We start from the raw sequence: 16,516 nt of genomic DNA, 5'->3' as shown, positions 1-16,516 counted from the left end.
CGCCGGTCATTGGTCCTAGAGGCAAGCGCGGTAGCCTTCCAGTGAGTAGCCGGCGCTCGCTCTTGCAAGAGAGCTGACAGCGAGGTAAAGGCTTTCTCTCCCAAGGAAACATTCGAAATCACTCCTGATGGATAAAAATTTTAAAGTCTGACCTTACAAAGAAATTGGCAAAACTATGGAGCAACGGAAGCTCGAAGACTCTACTGGAGCGTAAATTGGTACAGCCATATTTCGAACAGGGATTGGCATTACTCGGCATAGTTGAAAATACACACGCATCATGACCCAGCAGTTTCACGCCGAGGTATGTACCCTAGCCAGAAAGACGTGTAAGAATGTTCATAAAACATTGTTCTTAATGGCCCCAAAGTGGAAATGAGCTAAATGTCCATAAACTGCAGAATGGATAAAGCAACTGAGCGGTGTGTCACAGCAAAAAAATTAACCTACTTCAGCTAGAGCGAAGGCACATCAACATGGATGAGTCTTCCGACGTTGAGCGAAAGAATACATACTATATACCTTAGGGGTACACAGTGGGTAGGAAGGGCCTGTGTGGCTGGGGACGGGTAGGGGGTCGTGGAGCCGGCAGTACCGGTTGTCTTTACTTGATTTAATACCGTCTGTTAATCTGTACATGGGTTTATGTACTTCTTTATATGAATATTATATTTTACAATTTAAAAATGTTATGTAAAAAAGCAAGCAAGCAGCTGGCTAATATCGAATGGACTGTCTGATATATACATGCAATTCTGGAAGCAGAAAAGATTTTTGAAAAGTACTTTTTTAATTAAAACTTTCCCCATACTTTACTGTAAACAAAGGATTTTCTTTGATGGTTATGGACAGAGAAGTATTGTACTTATTCAGGTACCGTCCTGGACACAAAAATTCTGTAAAACATTTCCTATCCTTAAGGGGCTCACAACCTCATTGATTATATTAAGTACAAAGGAAGCAAATTAACAAGCATTACAACATGTAATTATGCCTAAATGAACCATAGGAGAGGTACTCTGGGGTCCAACTACCTATAGTCTCTTTGTGACCAATGTGAAAATACTGCATAAGATGGTAGCAGCAGAATTAAAATATAATCGAATTTGTAAACCAGGTGTTTTTTTGTTTGTTTGTTTGTTTATCATTCTACATGTTTGAGACAAGCTAACATGCTTACCATGTGCCAGGCACTGTTCATGCATTTCCTTAATCCATCTCACAATCCTTAGAGGACACGTGCTATTATTACTCCATCCTACAGACGAAGAAACTGAGGTGGAGAGGTCTGGTAACTTGCTAAATGTCACACCGCTAGTGGGTTTAAACAGTCAACATTTAAAAATCAATGTCTTGCCTACTACATCCAGCAACAACCAATCGTAAAATACTCTGGCAGGGTGGCCTCGCCCGGAAGGCAGAAGAGCTCCGCCCCGCCCCTTGTTTCCCTTAAGCCGAATACCCAGCAAATCACAGGAAGTGACGCAACGCCCACTCTTCCCATGGCCGGCGCTCCGCGGCGGGTAGCCGGCCGAAGCCGAGGGCGGAACTGGCGGAAGTGACGTTAACAACGCGCGCCAGGAGTTCTGTAGGGTCGGGAACGGTCGCCGTAGCGGGCGCCTTGGCCGTTTGCGGCTAAACTTCGTGTTCGCCGACCGGTAGTTGTCTCTGCAGTGACTCCAGGTAACAGCCCTTTTAGCTTTTCTCTGAGGTTTCGTGTAGAGGTGACCACTGCAGCGGGGCCCTGGGGTGATGGTGGGAGGAGGCGCGGAATGGATGGGGAGACCGCGCGGGGGCTGTTCCTCCTGCTCGTGCTGCCGCAGCTTCGGCCTGTACCGGCTGCCGACCCCGCCGGGTGCCTTCCTCTGCCGTGGTTCGAAAGCGGCTTCCCATTGTACGAGCGTGGGGTGCAGGGTGCTGGGAGGGGCCTGGGGCAGGACAGTCCCGCTCTTCCAAGACGCGGAGTCTTTATGTCCTGCCATCCGTTAATTTTTCTCGATATTGAAAGGCAGATTCACCCTGGCCTGTGCCCACCTGTTTTGCTACCAGCAGTGGTGGTTTTATAATAAAGTTGCGCTTGAGACTTTTTAACGTTTTGTCAGAGGCCGCTAGAGCGTAAGATACAAATACACACCACTTTCCTTACAAGGTCTCCCTCTCTAGGCCCTGGACTGTGTGGTTTTCTCGTTTAAAACTCCAGGTAGGCGTCTCCGAAAAGGTTATGTTTGACTGACATATGCAGTCACTAGAAGGCTATGCAGAATTAATTGAGTCTTTTCCCTCATCAGTGATTATCTCCAAAAACTATCGAATTTGACTAAAAAATGAGGAGATTCTACAAACAACTCTCTTTTGTGAGGATAAAGTAGTGCGGTAGTACTTGTGCGGTTTTAATGACACAGGGGAGGAAAGATGGTCAGTTCCATCACTGGGAATGAGAGATGAGCTCTGAAAATGGTAACATGAGGCCTCAACCTAGTTCCTCAGATTTCTTCTCTAGACTTAGTTTGTAAAAAGGGGTCTGGAGCCACCAGTTTCTGGATAATCTGTAGTCATATTAATGAGTGGTTTACATCCTGCCCTCATTAGCTCTTGCCTGAACCACAGCAGTGAGTCTTAAACCGAACTTCCAGCCTCCAGTTTTATCTCTTGGAATTCATCCACAGTCTTGCCAGAGTAGATCTACTCATGGTGCACTGCAAAACCTTGTCACTGCTCGTATTGCTTATGTAATAATGACTTAAAATCCTGATAATGTGACCCCACTTATATTTGCTGTCTCATCCCCTGCAGGAACATTGCATGCAGTCATGCTAAATTTGTTGCTTGCATACTGCATGCTCTTTCAGTGTTTGTCTCTTTCTGCTTGATCTTTCTTCTGCCTGAAATGCTGGATGTAAATTCCTTCTCTCCTTGCTAGACCCAGGCCGTATGGTCCCTGCTTTATGAACACACTCTTCAGAACACTTGGCAGTTATATTGTCTTGTGTGGCATGTATGCATTCATTCATGATCACATACTATATGCCAGGCCCTGTACTAAGTACAGAGATTACAAAGACATAGATTGCTGATTTCTTCACTCACGGGGCTTAGCATAGTGCATATCTGCTATTATAGCACTGAAGTTTTGCAGTGATTATTTACAAACCCTTCAAATTGAACTCTTTGATGCCAGGGATCAAATGCCTCTTCATTTTTATATTTGCAGCAGTTCTGTTGTTGTAAGAGGATAACAGTGTCCGAAAGAGCATAATTTTCTTAAATGTCTCATGTTTTCTGAAGCAGAGTTTTCTCTTTTTTTTGGTCTGTTTTCCATTGATGAATATGTAGGATATATAGTCTTTGCAGTCCTTTGTCCTTTCAAAGTCATTATCAGATTCTTTCTGAGTGCCTATTTTGTACCAGTACGTGCTTGAGTTACATGTGTGTCTTTGACGTATAACTTGTAACTTTAAGATCTGTAAGTTCTGTGTGAGAATATCTTATTAGATGGTAATGTTTAAACTGAAATCTAATAACAATAGCTAACATTTATCCTGTGCTTACTGTGTGATAATTAGATGCTGTTCTTGAGGTGTTAATCGGTCCTGTTTGAATCGGTCAGTTCCCACAGCAGCCCCGAGCACGGTAGGAGTCCATCTGAACTAAACAATAAGAGGTAGTTCATCAGTCACTCGGTTCTTTTGACTAAAAGAAATTTCAAACGTGTAGCCAGTAAAGAGATGATTTGAGGAAAGCCAGATACAGGCATAGTTTGTATATATGTGTTCTGAAGAAGTAAAGTTATTACATATATAAAAACATGATGCTTATTTTTATGTCTGTACGGTTTCTATCACAGTGTTTTATTTAAAGTAGTTGTTCAATAAATGAGCACACTAAAGTGTATTGGATCCAATTCAAAATTTATTAAACTTAATGCCCAAGACATTGTAGAGGATAGAATGCTGAATGGAATATTTTAAAACTTGAATTTAGCCTAATAGCGCTGTGTATACAGTGCATAATAAATATTTCTACTCAGATGTGACAGGTTCCTTAGGAATTTGTTTTCCCTGGGTGTTTTTCCCCAAAAGTTTTTAATGTTGATTATGTATCTTAATTTTTAACATTATAAGACTATAAATTAAACACATAAAAAACCAATTTTTTGTCCTGTTGGTAATTTTGCATGCAGTCACAGGAAATGTGGAAGGAATAAGATTTCAGCTTTGTAAGGTAAAAAGAAATATATTCCAAAATAGTTTCGTTGGTTTTTTTCATTCTTTGTTTGTTTGTTTTTTGTTTAACCATGAAACTGGTTTATAAGACTGTATAGCTTACCTGTATTCTTACGTTAAACTTCAAACTTTTTTCAAAGCAGCGTCCCTGTTTCTTGGTGTGCATGAAGATAACCCAGAGAGTTGCGGAAGTCGCCAAGAGTGTGCTGGGGATGCTCTAGGAGAAGACTGAGTGCCGCGGTGATTCCCAGTCCAAAGGTTTTTGATTTGCCGAGAAGAAAGTGAACCTCATGGATCAGAACAACAGCCTCCCACCCTATGCCCAGGGCCTGGCCTCCCCTCAGGTAACACAACTGGAGGGAGGGTACACGTAGGACAGAATCTGCATTGTTAGAGACAGTGTAAAAGGGAAGCAAGGGAATTTAACCATCTGTTGTTGAAAATGGATTTATATTTTTTAAGCCTCCTTTATTTCATTGAGAAGTTCTATTAGGCTTTAAATAGGCATGATAGTCTTTGATTTGGGGAGTTTGTTTGGAAGCTAAAATGTGTATTTGTCTATAAAACTTAATCTTTTGATAAACACTTATGAAAGTGGTCCGAGTGATTATAGTGTGTTTGATTTTGGAGATAACTCTAGCCAAATTATTTTCTAGTTTTATCTTTTCATTTTTATGTTTAAGGTTCCAAATAATGTAGCTACTTTTAAATTTTTTAAGTAACTTCTGTTGAAATGTAGTTTACATACTTAAATAAAAACACTCTTTTTCTTTTAAGATTTAATTTTGTTTTTGGCTCCGTTGGGTCTTTGTTGCTGCACGCGGGCTTTCTCTAATTGCGGTGAGCGGGCTTCTTCTTGTGGTGGCTTCTCTTGTTGCAGAGCATGGGCTCTAGGTGTGTGGGCTTCAGTAGTTGTGGCACGTGGGCCCTAGAGCACAGGCTCAGTAGTTGTGGTGCACGGGCTTCACTACTCTGTGGCATGTGGGATCTTCCCAGACCAGGGATCGAACCTGTTTCCCCTGCATTGGCAGGTGGATTCTTATGCACCGTGCCACCAGGGAAGTCCAAAAACACCCATTTTAAGTATGTGTTTTGATAAGTGTATGCACCTGTGAAAGTTATGGAACATTTCCATCACCCTAAAAATCCCTTCCTGCCCCTTTGCAGTCACTCCCCTAGCTCCAGGCAACTACTGATCTGCTTTCCAGAGTTAGAGATAGTTTTGCGTACTCTAGAATATCATGCAAATGGCATCATACCAGTATATGCTTTTTTTGTGTCTGTCTTCTCTGTATATCAGCAAGTTCCTTTTTATCACCAAGTAGCACTCTGTTGTATGGGTGTACCACAGTTTGTCCATTTTCCAGTTGCTGACATTAGGGTTGTTTCCAGGTTGGGGCCATTATGAATAAAGGTGCTGTATGTTTGTGTACATTCTCCATGTCTGCTATGTTTTTGTTTCTCTTGGGTGAGTACTCAGGAGTGGGATTGCTGGGTCATTGTGTAAGTGCGTGTTTAACTTTATAAGAAAGTGTGTTCTGAAGCTCTGCCAGCGACCTGTGAGAGTTCTAGTTGCTCCACATTCTCACCAGCACTTGGGTTTTTACTTCAGCCATTCTAGAAGTACAAGCATTTTCCTGTTGACTTATGATCTTGTCAGGTGCTTATTAGCTATTTTCAGATCTTCATGTGTAAAATGTCCTTCACATCTTTTGCCCATTCTTTATTGGTCTATTTTTTCATCTTTTATTGAATTTTGATTGTTTTTTTTGTAGTCTGGATACAAGTTCTGTCTCAGATATATGTATGGTAGATGTTTTCTCGTAGTCTTTGGCTTAATTTTTAATTCTTTTTTAAAAAAATATTTATTTATTTTATTTTTTTGGCTGCGTAGGGTCTTAGTTGTGCCACATGGGATCTTTCATTGCGGCACGTGGGCTTCTCTCTAGTTGTGGTGCACGGACTTCTCTCTAATTGTGGTGCACAGGATCCAGAGCACATGGGCTCTGTAGTTGCGGCACTCAGGCTCTCTAGTTGTGGCACATGGGCTTAGTTGCCCCGCAGCCTGTGGGATCTTAGTTCCCTGACCAGGGATTGAACCGGCGTCCCCTGTATTACGAGACAGGTTCTTAACCACTGGACCACGAGGGAAGTCCAAAGTTTTAATTTTCTGAATGGTATCTTTCAAAGAGTAGAATTTTTTCTAAGTCTTAGAGCATTGTTATCCTGTAGAGCCTGAAGGGTTAAGGAGCTTCCTTAAATTCTCACGTGTTGTAAGTAGCAGAGTTGGATTTCACACCCAGGTCTACGTCCACATCCTAAGCTCTTAGCTACTGTGTTATGTTGAAGAAGAAAGTGATGTGTGTAAGAATAGCAAGTTCCTCCCCATTACTGCGAAATAACCCCATTTGTACTCGGAAGGGGCCTGTCTTTGCAAATCTCACCTGCTGTTCTACCAGCCAAGTCGTGCAGACACTCACAGCAGCCAGCCTAACCCGTTGCTCTCCTAACTTCCCACAGGGTGCCATGACTCCTGGAATCCCTATCTTTAGTCCGATGATGCCGTATGGCACAGGACTGACTCCGCAGCCCATTCAGAGCAGCAACAGTCTGTCTGTGTTGGAAGAGCAGCAGAGGCAGCAGCAGCAGCAGCAGCAGCAGCAGCAACAGCAGCAGCAGCAGCAGCAGCAGCAGGCGGCAGCGGCAGCCGTTCAGCAGTCGACGTCCCAGCAGGCAACCCAGGGGGCCTCCGGCCAGACACCACAGCTCTTCCACTCACAGACTCTTACGACCGCGCCCTTGCCGGGCACCACTCCGCTGTATCCCTCCCCCATGACGCCCATGACCCCCATTACCCCCGCCACGCCTGCCTCGGAGAGCTCTGGGATTGTGCCGCAGCTGCAGTGAGTACTTGTTGGACGTCCTTTCCCTGCCCTGGAGGGTCCCCTGGAGCTGTGCTGCTGTTCTTTGTTCTCAGATGGATTGATTGATTTGTGTGGCACTAATGGTGACCAGGCATCCAAACGCGCTTTATCTCTCACTTGAGAAAGAAAAGGAAAGCTGTCTTAGTGAGTCAGTGCCCCCAGTAAAAGGCTCTCATAACATCTTGAGAAATTTACTAGCTGTGCTTATATGCTTGGGCCAATGAAGTCCAATTTGGATTGCATTATTGTTATTGTAGACATTTTGCTGTAGCTGATTTACCAAATGAAGCTTTATGTAGTCTCCTTCCCTTGTGATATTTTTAATCTTTGGGAAGATTAATAACTTAGTCGCAGAATCATTATAGTTCATAGTGGTCCTTGTTTTCCTTCATTGGTTATTGTAAGGGCTGCATGTAAATTTTTGAAGAACTGTGCCCTTTCCACAAGCTGAGGATGGCTGTTCTTGTCCTAAATGTATTTTTCTATCTAATTGAATTAGATCCTATATATAACAGAACTGGGTAGGGGATGGGTAGGGAAAATTTATCCTTCCTGAAAAACAAACAAATATTGTTAAAGTCACTGAGAAGTATATAGCTTTTGCCTTTAGGAAGTTTATGGCCACATCAGGGGTTATTTGTAACAACTGTGTTACCCAGTTTTCTTGTAAGTCATTCCTGATCATTTTTAGAACTAAGTAGTGTTTAGCCATGGATCCTGACTGTTATCCAGTGACCTAAATCTTGCCTTGGGTGTTTGTTTGATCTGAAACAATTTAAAAAACAAAATAATTTTAATCTTAATGATTTTAGAAAGATAAGCACTTGTTAGCTCACCTCTATAAACACCATACCCTATTGTCCTGCACACTTACCTGGCTCCTGTGTGCATTTAATTTCCACCTTTGGTTTAAATCGTAAATTCTACCCAGTTCAGATGGGGTGTTTGTTTCTTGCCAACACCGTAATATTTCTGGTATTCCACAAAGCGTCCCAGAAAATTCACAAGATTGTAGAAATTAAATAACATACTTTTATTTTTTTAATTTATTTTTGTTATAAACTTATTTATTTATTTTTATTTTTGGCTGTGTTGGGTTTTCGTTGCTGCGCGCGCGCGCTTTCTCTAGTTGCAGCGAGCAGGGGCTACTCTTCATTGCGGTGCGTGGGCTCAGTAGTTGTGGCTCGTGGGCTCTAGAGCGCAGGCTCAGTAGTTGTGGTGCATGGGCTTAGTTGCTCCGCGGCATGTGGGATCTTCCCAGACGAGGGCTCAAACCCGTGTCCCCTGCATTGGCAGGCGGATTCTTAACCACTGCGCCACCAGGGAAGTCCAAATAACACACTTTTAAACAGCCAATGGATTGAAGATCACAGGGGCAGTTAGAAAATACTTATAGACAAATGAAAACAAAAATGCAACATACTAAAACATACGGGATGCAGCAAATGTGGTGCTATGGGTGAAATTTATACCTATAAATGATCACATTAAAAAACAAGAAATATTTCAAATCAATAACTTAACATTACAACTAAAAAAAGAACAAACTAACCCCAAAGCTAGCAGAAGGAAGGAAATAGTAAAGATTAGGGCAGAGAGAAATGAAATAGAGAAAAGAAAAGCAATAGAGAAAATCAGTGAAACAAAAGGTTGGTTCTTTGAAAAAAATCAACAAACGTTTAGTTAGACTAACAAAAAAAGGGAAGACTCAAATTACTAAAATCAGAAAAGGAAGTAGCGATGTTACTACCAATTCTACAGAAATAAAATAGATTATAAGAAAGTTCTGTGAACTTGTGTATGTAAAATTGATTGGAAGGAAATAGGTGATGTAGAAATGAGAGCATTGAGTTGATCATCCTAACTGGCATTACAGTTGTGTATTAAAGAAGACACCTTAACCTCTTTTCAACCTAATTATGAGCCATCAAGTTTTCAAAGGTATTGCATTTTGACAGTGCAAAAAAAAGACCCAGAAGCAGCCATGAGCTGGAACAGTTGGAGATGTATTTGCAATCTGGGATCAGTATTCACAAGAGAGTGATGTTACAACTAATTTATAAGTTATTTATAAAATTATATAAGAATATTAAAAAATGAAAAGTGTTCATTGGACCCAGATAATAAATGGTGATGTTTGTTTTTCCTGACTTACTGAGGGTTAATCAGAGGAAAACACTGGTTTTCTTCCTTTGTCAAAGATAATTGAACTTCTGTTCTTCCAAAAGATACTTATTTTGAGAGAAGTGAGAAAGTCATACCTCACTTAGGAGCCATGTGTATACAGAGCAAGTTACCCCCATTTAAGCCTCAGCTTCTTCATCTGAAAATGGCAGTATTAATAGTTATTACTTCATAGTGCAGTGTAAGTATTAAGTGAGATTATCTTTGTAAAATGTTGGCATGGTGTTTGGTACTTGTTTAAACACTTAATGTCAGCAATTTTTTAAAATTTTAATTTAAAAAATTAAGATAGTTTAAATTAAACTAATTTAATCTCATTAAATTTCATTAAATTAGTTCTAATGAAAGAATACGATTTCTAGGTAATCATCTAACACTAACAGTAAATAATCATGTTTTCTTTTCTAATTTCTTACAGAAATATTGTATCCACAGTGAATCTTGGTTGTAAACTTGACCTAAAGACCATTGCACTTCGTGCCCGGAATGCTGAATATAATCCCAAGGTCAGAACAATTTTAATGTATTTCAGACTATAATAATACAGAATTTTCTTCCAAAGGTCTCTAGATCAAAAAGAATATGTTGTGTTTAAGTTTGTTGACACCAGCAAAACAAGGATTTAAAGCAAAATATGCAGCATTTTTATTGAATAGCTGCCAAGTAAGAGACTCTAGGAATAAAGCAGTCCACAAGATAAAGTTTGACATATCCATTGTGAGGGGATCATGTGAAGTTACAGAACAAAATATATAGTATGATCCCATTTATGTTTTGAAAACTATATAGAATAGAATGCCATGCTACCTGGAATTTACTTCAGAATAATCCAGTTGGAGAATTGGGAAAGGGGCATATGGATGAAACAAGATTAGCCAAAAGTTAATAATTGTTAAAGTTGGATAATAAGTACAAGAAGTTTATTATATTTTCTACCTTTGTATAACTGCCGATTTTGTTATAATAAAAAGATTAAGGGAAAAATACCTACAAGTTTTCTGATTTTAAGATAATAGCCTAGGACTTCCCTGGTGGCGCAGTGGTTAAGAATCCCCCTGCCAGTACGGGGGACATGGGTTCGATCCCTGCTCTGGGAAGATCCCACATGCCGCGGAGCACCTAAGCCCGTGCACCACAGCTACTGAGCCTGCGCTCTAGAGCCCGTGAGCCACAACTACTGAGGCCCGCACGCCTAGAGCCCGTGCTCTGCAACATGAGAAGCCACCGCAGTGAGAAGCCCGCGCACTGCAAGGAAGAGTAGCCCCCGCTTGCCACAACTAGAGAAAGCCCGTGCACAGCAATGAAGACCCAACGCAGCCAAAAATAAATAAATAAAATAAATAAATTTATTAAACAAAAAAAAATAACAGCCTAATGCATATGGCAAATCCATATGAGTGTAGCATTATAAGAATCTTTTGTCAGAATTTTATTAAGTTGAATACATGATTTTACATAATTTTTTCTAATGAAATGATATTAGTTATCCAAGCAATAAAACCAGTAGAGGGAATTTAGGAAATGCAAAATAATTAGGCATTTCCTGGGACTTGTATAAACTAGAATATAATGCTAACATTTTTACATGGTGGTAAAATCAGAGAGAAGACATATAGTAGTTTTTAAACTAAAATTGTGAAAGCAATCTAATTTGTCAAAGAGTGATCTTGATTAGAAATAATACAAATTTTTTCATGTGTAATTGGATAGCAGATATTAAAATTTCAGTTATTTTGAAACTAATTTTTTGCTTTATATCATGTAACCTAATCACTGAGGCCATTGCATTTATATAAATGCCAATCCACCAATTCAGTTTCTAAAAGTATTGGAAACAGGAGGTAACGTCACTATGCGTTGATATGCTTGTAATCTGATTTATTAATTCCTTCTGGAGGTGGAAAAGGTTTTTCAGTAGATTTGCCTAAAAAAAATTAATAAAACAAAATGTATAGTTAAAGAAAAATATTTTGCATATTCCTTGTCTTCAGTTGTTGGGATGTGTATGACAGAACACAGAGATCTCGGTCCAACCGCCTTAGCAGTCACAGCTTATATGTTTGCTCCGTATGCAAAAGATGTGTGGCACATGGTGATGTGAGGGAGTCCTGTATGGAAACACGACAGATATCTTGATAACCGTCTAAGTACCAGGTCCTTCTTCCTATTTGGGGTGTTCTTTCTCATTGTCTAGTTCTCCTGACAGAAGTCAGCAGTCTGGCATGACATCATTAACTATTGTCTCTGGCTGTTTTAGCGGTTTGCTGCTGTAATCATGAGAATAAGAGAGCCCCGGACCACTGCACTGATATTCAGTTCTGGGAAGATGGTGTGCACAGGAGCCAAGAGGTGGGTTTAAAGGAGTTCATTGTCCTGGTCTGTATGTTACGAAAGAAATGGCTGTGTCATGGTTTCTAGGGGTTAGGCTAATACTTTAATAAAATGTTATTGTTGCTTTCTTATTAAAATAGTTGATTCTCATCACTTTTAGACAGCAGTAACTTCATTTTCTTAAAATCAGGCATTAGTTTAGGGTGTATGCTATCACCTTATTTCCATACAATTCAGCATGTATGCATGCCTCATTTTTGTCATTCATGACCCTGCACTTGAGAGCCTTTTGTCGACGATGATACTGCTTTCATTCTGCTTTTGTTACGTGAGCCCTGCCCTGCTAAGTCATAGTTTTGTCCAAGAGATGACTTCTAGGAATGGATAAAGAAAGACTTCACATAAAAGAGGAATTAGTGTATGCATTCTTTGAGTATAAGTCTCATCATTATTTTCCTGTCCAAATGAAGCTTGTTAGTTTTCATCTCAGTAGAAACTTGTGAGCTCAACTACAATAATATTAATGATAATGGTGATGATGTGTAAAATCTAGGGCTGTCGGGACTTCTCTGGTAGTCCAGTGGCTTAAGACTCTGCGCTCCCAATGCAGGCGGCCCGGGTTCGATCCCTGGTCAGGGAATTAAATCCCACATGCGGCAACTAAGAGTTTGCATGCCACAACTAAAGATTCCACATGCCGCAACTAACGATCCCGCGTGCTGCAATGAAGATCCCGTGTGCTGCAACTAAGACCCGGCACAGCCAAATAAATAAATAAATATTTTTTTAAAAAAAATCTAGGACTATCAGTAATTTGGTGAATTGAAAGGATTCATTTTGGTAGGCCTAAGTTTTCTGTCAAGGACACAGGAATACTTTGTACATAAAACTGTTAATGTCTGTTGAGCTTTTCTTTATTGGAAGGGGTGACCAGTTTACACTTTATAAAATATCTTTCCTAATTTGGGCTTTTTATAAGTTTTTCATCTAAATAACTATTTTAGCTGTCTTTGAGTATGAATATTTCACTTTTTCTTTTCCTAGTGAAGAACAGTCCAGACTAGCAGCAAGAAAATATGCCAGGGTTGTACAGAAGTTGGGTTTTCCAGCTAAGTTCTTGGACTTCAAGATTCAGAACATGGTGGGGAGCTGCGACGTGAAGTTCCCTATAAGGTTAGAAGGCCTTGTGCTTACCCACCAACAGTTCAGTAGGTGAGTCTGAAATGGATTGTGATTGCTTTTGGCAACAATTAATTTATAATTTATTGAAACACTGTTCATGATAAAACATATGCAAACTAATTAATATGTAAGAACAAATGATATACTTATAGGTATATTTATTGTTGAAGTTTCTTCCTGATGTCTTTGGTAACACCTGTTATTCTCACCAGCCTCCTACTTCCCTGTCATTTCACTTAACGACACCCAAAACTCCCCTTTACTGGGATGAAATTGATTCCCCTTCTGTATGTTTTATCATTTTATTGCTCACTAAATACATTTTAAATGCATGAACAAAGTCCACAACCTCTTGTATCAGTTTTTTCCCCAGCTGTTTGAATCTTTTGTGCTAGGCAACATTTATTTTCCCTGCTACTTCCTGACGAAGACTTACAAGGCAGGTAGTCCCTGCCCACCTCTCCAGCCTCTCTGCTCGTAGCACCCCCAAGGCTTATCATGCCCTTATTGCACCAGGGCCCTTGCACGTCCCACTTTTATACCTGGCACACTCTTATTTCACTTTTCACCTAGGAAAGTCCCACTGGCATTTCACATATCCACCCCAGCATCTCTTCCTCAGAGAAGCCTATCTTGAATTTTCCACTAGGTTAAACACAGTCACACATCCTAACTGTTTTCAATCTCTCTAACTAAGAAAATGAGATTACTAGGATTAGAATAAAACATACCAATAGTGCATTTAGTCAGACAGCATAGTCAGGGAAAGATTCAGTCTCCTACTAGTATCTTTTCTATCACTTTGGTTAAATTGCCTGAACAAAGTTAACAGCTAGAGATATTTCAGTTTAAGGAGATGAGATGTGAATGATTAGAAGGTAAACTGTGTGACTGTCAGATCTTATAAATAAATGATTATTGGGCTCTTGTAAGTTGGTGTAAACTTGTCCAGAATGAAACTTGATAAAGGTCGGAGACTATAGAACATACTTATAAAGCTCTTGTTCTTATGTCCAGAAATCCAGATTCATTAGAAATAGAGTTAGTTGGTCTTCAAGTGCCAGTTACAAGTTGGCCTCCCTGGCCTTGAGTACTCTCTCCTGTGATGCTACTTAAGAATTGGGCTTCACCTCCTCATTAGTGTGCTGCTTACCCAGTACTTTCCCTTGTTCAGGTCCCCATTTTTCCTAAAGGCATGAGCAGCTGTTAATTTCTAAACTGTTTCTGCCATTTTCCTTCTAGTTATGAGCCAGAGTTATTTCCTGGTTTAATCTACAGAATGATCAAACCGAGAATTGTTCTCCTTATTTTTGTTTCTGGAAAAGTTGTATTAACAGGTAAGTTGCAACAGGAAGTACTGTTCGAAGTTTTGAAAGTGTGAAGAATGGCATTTTCTCAGTGCTAAGAAGTAATACCACATTGTCGGGACAGTTGACTAGTTACTTGTAAAGAAGCTTTGCCCCTTTTTCCTCTTCCCCTGACCCTGACACTCTGACGGGAAACGTACCCAGCAGAGGGAGTGAGCCGAGGGCAGTCAGAGCACAGCCCTGCTGGTGCTTCAGCTGAAGCCTGACCTTGGGGGGGAAGGGGGAGGTGGGCATTACATTGCATAACAGATGGCGTTTTAAGTTGGGTACCATCGTCTAAAACTTTGGGGTTCATCACCATTATCATGTTGCGACAACAAAGGAAGATTCAAAAGAGCTTGTCTGAAGGCAGCGATTGGGAGAATAAGATTCAGCCACTCTCACTGCTGCCCTGCTGGGTTCTGACACAGTCCAGAGACCAACACCGGTCACATGGGCAGACTGTGGGGAAGGAAGCTGGAGTCACCTGGGGCGCTGCTTTTGTAATTTTTTTAAAAAGCCAACTTAAAAAAATAACACCTTAAAAACAAAAATAGGATTATGACAAGGGTCCATCGTTGATGTTTTAATGCATCTGTCTTACTGGGTGTGGAGAGAATTGTGCTTGTGGTTTTATGTTAACAAATGCCGTTTCAGACTCTTCTCTACTCCAACTTGTCTTCATAGGTGCTAAAGTCAGAGCAGAAATTTATGAAGCCTTTGAGAACATCTACCCTATTCTAAAGGGTTTCAGGAAGACAACGTAATGGCTGTCATGTACTCCTGCCTCCCCCACCCACTTGTTTTTTTAAAACAAATCAGTTCTGGTACATTTAGTGGTGTTGTGGACGGCCCCATGTGATGAGAGGATGGATGTCCGGTTGTAGGTTGCAGCACGAGGTGAAGCTCTCCTGCATGTGTACCCCATAGGGATGCCAGGAAGGGGGTATTATTTCTACACAGAGAACACCGAAGTGTTACTGTAAGTTGCTCGAACTGTGCTGCTATTTGGGCAGCGCTGCCCGTTTATTTATATTTAGATTTTAAACACTTACTGCTGTTGACAAGTTGGTTTAAGGGACAAAACTTTAAGTGTTAAAGCCACCTCAACAATCGATTGGACTTTATTTTGTTTAATTTCTTCCCCATAAACCACAGTTTTTATATTTCTACCAGAAAAGTAAAAATCTTTTTTAAAAGTGTTGTTTTCTAATTTGTAACTCCTATGGGTTATTTTTGTGCCACATTCCGCCTTTTCAGTATTGCAGGACAGAATAGAAATGTATTAATGAAAACAAATGGCTGTACATATTTTTCTTCCTTCAGAGTACTCTGTACAATAAATGCTGTTTATAAAAGTGTTAGATTGATGTTATAAATGAAACTTTGTAAGATTCATGTGCTCATACTGTTTAAAAAGTCGTATTTTAGATATAATGCCTGAAACCATTTCAGTGTGTTTGCTTGCTTGCTTGCTTGTTGTTTGTTTCAATCAACATTTCATTGTATGTTGCAGTGAAAATGGAAGAATTGTCTGAAAATTTTAAGTTGCTCACAAAACGTGTTTATTACGTCCCATACATTGAGCACCTCCCGTTTCCCAGATACGTTGCCTTCTCACAAAAGCTGCAGTTAGGTTTTGTTCCTCTTTCACAAGTAGGGCAAGGTAGGCCCCAGCTGAGGGTCTGCCCAAGGTTACAGAGCCCGTAAGTGGCAAACACGGGCTCTAAGCCAAAGGCCTTCAGTGTTAGAGCTGGGGTCGTCCACCGACTGGTGAGGTATCTGTTTTTCTCATGAATATCAGGTGAGCATGTGTAAGTTCTTGGGGTTCATTGTTCGGGTGCGTGTTTTTCTTTTTAATTGTAAAAATATTTTTTCAGACGGCTCAGCGGTATACAACCAGGAAGTTTCTTCCTTCCTCTCCCTTCTGTCTGTTTCCCCAGGTTAACTACCGGATTGGTGGGTACCTCCCCAGCCCTCTTCTGTTCAGATTTTTTCCTTTGGGGGTGCTTTTGTTATCATATTGAAAAAATAGTAAAGCATATGTTTGATTTTATAGCTTCCTTTTTTTAGTCACTATATCATACACATTTTTCCATGACAAACATACTGCCATGAAATGGAATCTGATGGTGCCACATGATATAATCTGATGGTGTAATCTGATGGTTACACAAGTTTATGTATTTAACCATTTCCGTAATTATGGTCATTTATGTTATCTGTAGTGTTTCACTATTATAAACAGGTGCTGCAGGGAACATCCTTTTATGTGTATTGGTGGATAAGTACAGGTATTTCTGTAGTAACATGCCTAGAAGAGGAG

General features: G+C 40.3%; 1 protein-coding gene across 8 annotated transcripts; it reads left to right on the top strand.

The window, feature by feature from the left end:
* Nucleotides 1-39: 39 nt before the first annotated feature.
* Nucleotides 40-16,246, top strand: TBP (TATA-box binding protein). Of its 8 annotated transcripts, none has more exons than XM_059940766.1 (10): nt 40-304; nt 1,400-1,683; nt 3,564-3,630; nt 4,367-4,567; nt 6,744-7,126; nt 9,750-9,837; nt 11,589-11,680; nt 12,707-12,874; nt 14,087-14,181; nt 14,878-16,246. In XM_059940766.1, the coding sequence occupies exons 4-10, from the start codon at nt 4,514-4,516 to the stop codon at nt 14,955-14,957; spliced, it is 960 nt and encodes a 319-aa protein (XP_059796749.1). In that variant the 5' UTR covers nt 40-304; nt 1,400-1,683; nt 3,564-3,630; nt 4,367-4,513; the 3' UTR covers nt 14,958-16,246. The 8 variants fall into 8 exon arrangements, with proteins under 8 accessions (XP_059796749.1, XP_059796750.1, XP_059796752.1 ...); XM_059940767.1 differs by having other exon boundaries at nt 4,364-4,567; XM_059940769.1 differs by having other exon boundaries at nt 3,564-3,661.
* The last annotated feature ends 270 nt before the right edge of the window (nt 16,247-16,516 follow it).

Source organism: Balaenoptera ricei, chromosome 12, assembly GCF_028023285.1.
Source record: "Balaenoptera ricei isolate mBalRic1 chromosome 12, mBalRic1.hap2, whole genome shotgun sequence".
Taxonomy (NCBI): domain Eukaryota; kingdom Metazoa; phylum Chordata; class Mammalia; order Artiodactyla; family Balaenopteridae; genus Balaenoptera; species Balaenoptera ricei.
This window is presented reverse-complemented; position numbering and strand designations above follow the sequence as displayed.

Bases quoted from the DNA above. Each gene is read 5' to 3' on its own strand.
- TBP (XM_059940772.1), top strand. From the start codon at position 4,514: ATGGATCAGAACAACAGCCTCCCACCCTATGCCCAGGGCCTGGCCTCC. The intron at 7,127-9,749 runs GTGAGTACTTGT...AATTTCTTACAG, and splicing joins GGGATTGTGCCGCAGCTGCA to AAATATTGTATCCACAGTGA. The intron at 14,182-14,877 runs GTAAGTTGCAAC...TTGTCTTCATAG, and splicing joins TGGAAAAGTTGTATTAACAG to GTGCTAAAGTCAGAGCAGAA.